At 38.6% G+C, this 1,884-nt stretch overlaps 1 protein-coding gene across 1 annotated transcript in view; it reads right to left on the bottom strand.

Annotated features, from left to right (window-relative positions):
• The window catches only part of LOC107579388 (uridine phosphorylase 2-like), a 3,109-nt gene extending 1,266 nt beyond the window's left edge, over nucleotides 1-1,843 (bottom strand). The window contains exons 1-3 of the mRNA XM_016265223.1: nucleotides 1,665-1,843; nucleotides 472-586; nucleotides 30-239 (exon numbers count right to left, since the gene is read on the bottom strand). Coding sequence (XP_016120709.1) covers nucleotides 30-239; nucleotides 472-586; nucleotides 1,665-1,793 — 454 coding nt within the window. The 5' untranslated portion in view covers nucleotides 1,794-1,843. The remainder of the gene's footprint in view (nucleotides 1-29; nucleotides 240-471; nucleotides 587-1,664) is intronic.
• Between the last annotated feature and the right edge of the window lie 41 nt (nucleotides 1,844-1,884).

Raw genomic sequence — 1,884 nt, 5'->3', positions numbered from 1 at the left:
AAAAAAAAACCCAAAAACAGTTACTTTACCTTCATAGAAGTCATGGGTGCACATTGTGTTTCCAATAACAGTGGGAATATCTGGAAGCTCTGAGGAATACTGCAGCAGCTCTTGGGCCACATCCTCGTCTAGCTCTGTGCTTCTGACGATTACCTTTCCCAAAACCACCTGCTCAAACTGTGGCCTGAAGAACGAGTCTACAGCTTTATCTGTGATCACTACAGTGCCTGCAGACAGACCTGTGTGTTCAAAGAAAAGGCAAATTTTTTTCCTGTGTATAGGTTAGCAAACCCATACACTTCATGCCCCCCGCCATCCAGCAGTATTAAGGTCTGATATATAATGCTTCAGAGTATGAATTATTGGCTGATTAATGTTTGAGTCTCCACAATTGCCATTAAAGTTAAAATCACTTGGGTGATGTATTTGCACTTCATAATTCAATCATACAATAAAGCAGGAAGTGCTCACCAACTCCGCCTGATGTGCCAATGCGAAAGATGATGACATCACGACAACGAGCATGATAGAGCAATTTAATGAGCTCATGCAACATGATGGAGATGGAGGGAACGCCCATTCCATGCTGTCAGAGACATCGAAAAATACATAAATTATGATGCTAGTGAAAAAAGTACACTACAGATTAAATTATATGATGTAAGACATGATTCAGCCAATAATATTGTTTCATCAAATAATTTAATAATGTAAATATATAGCCTATGCATATATTAGTCTGACCACCAGTTCTATCCACACAAACAGATGCATATAAAGATATCATTACCAATATATAAAAAAAGTGGTTTACAGAGGAATGTGCTCCACAAAAAAATCTGATTAGTGGTTGAACTACAGTAATTTGTCACAGTCCGCCTACTGTGTAGGAACGAGGAGAGAGGAGAGATGACGGAGATTAACACAAGGAACACTCTTTATTATCCAAATAAAGACTTACACGGGCAGGAACACAAACACGTAGCACAGGGGAATATATACGTTTAACACTGGATGCAGGACACAGGAAAACACAGGGCTTAAATACTGGGAACTAAACGAGGAACACCTGACATCAATGTACATAATAAACCCAGGGAGGAACTGGGTAATGGGGAGCAAACACAAGACACAGGAACACAGGGCTGACATAATTATACTAGTAACCAGATGTTTATTTTCTCTTCATTTTTCTGTAGAAAAGTGGTCTTTGCCTATATCTGCAAAGATGTAGGTAGTTGCTTATTGGTCCAAGTTAAAATAGTCTGCCAAGAAAATGTCCAGCCCCTTAGAAAAGTAACAATACAGCTATTCTCAACAAGTTGCATGATTTAAAGCATTATTCATGTCTGTGGGCTATGGCACAAAAGTTGCATTATGTGATGAATGTAGTTTGTAGGGTTAAGGGATTTCAAATCCATAAAAGTCAAAGCATAACTTACAGCTTGTCTTAAACACCTCTAATCATTTTTCCCACCTCATTGTTTATTAGCACTTTTAGCACTATTAGCAATATTGCTGACTCGGTATTCATATTCAGTGCAAATATTACATACCCCCACATCACATGATCTTCATACATACAGTTCAAATCAATTTACAGGCATGTATGATGAATAAACTCTCATTTAAACACAAGTCTAATCCATATTTGAGATACTCACGCTAATGGACAGCACAGGTCCCACTTTAAACATGGAATAGCGGTCCGTTCCCTCACAGATATCTCTGATGTCTGCCATGTTGCCGGGCAGATTCAGCTGCTCATGGATAAACTGGGCAAAAGATCTCATCCGATTGGAACTTCCGCCAACACAAACAAACTACAGAAAGACAGTTGTAGCAAAAGGAATCACTTTCCCCACAAAAGTTTTTTTTTTTTTT

The sequence above is a fragment of the Sinocyclocheilus grahami genome, unplaced genomic scaffold, assembly GCF_001515645.1.
Source record: "Sinocyclocheilus grahami isolate Dianchi unplaced genomic scaffold, SAMN03320097.WGS_v1.1 scaffold17001.1, whole genome shotgun sequence".
NCBI classification, from domain to species: Eukaryota; Metazoa; Chordata; class Actinopteri; order Cypriniformes; family Cyprinidae; genus Sinocyclocheilus; species Sinocyclocheilus grahami.
This window is presented reverse-complemented; position numbering and strand designations above follow the sequence as displayed.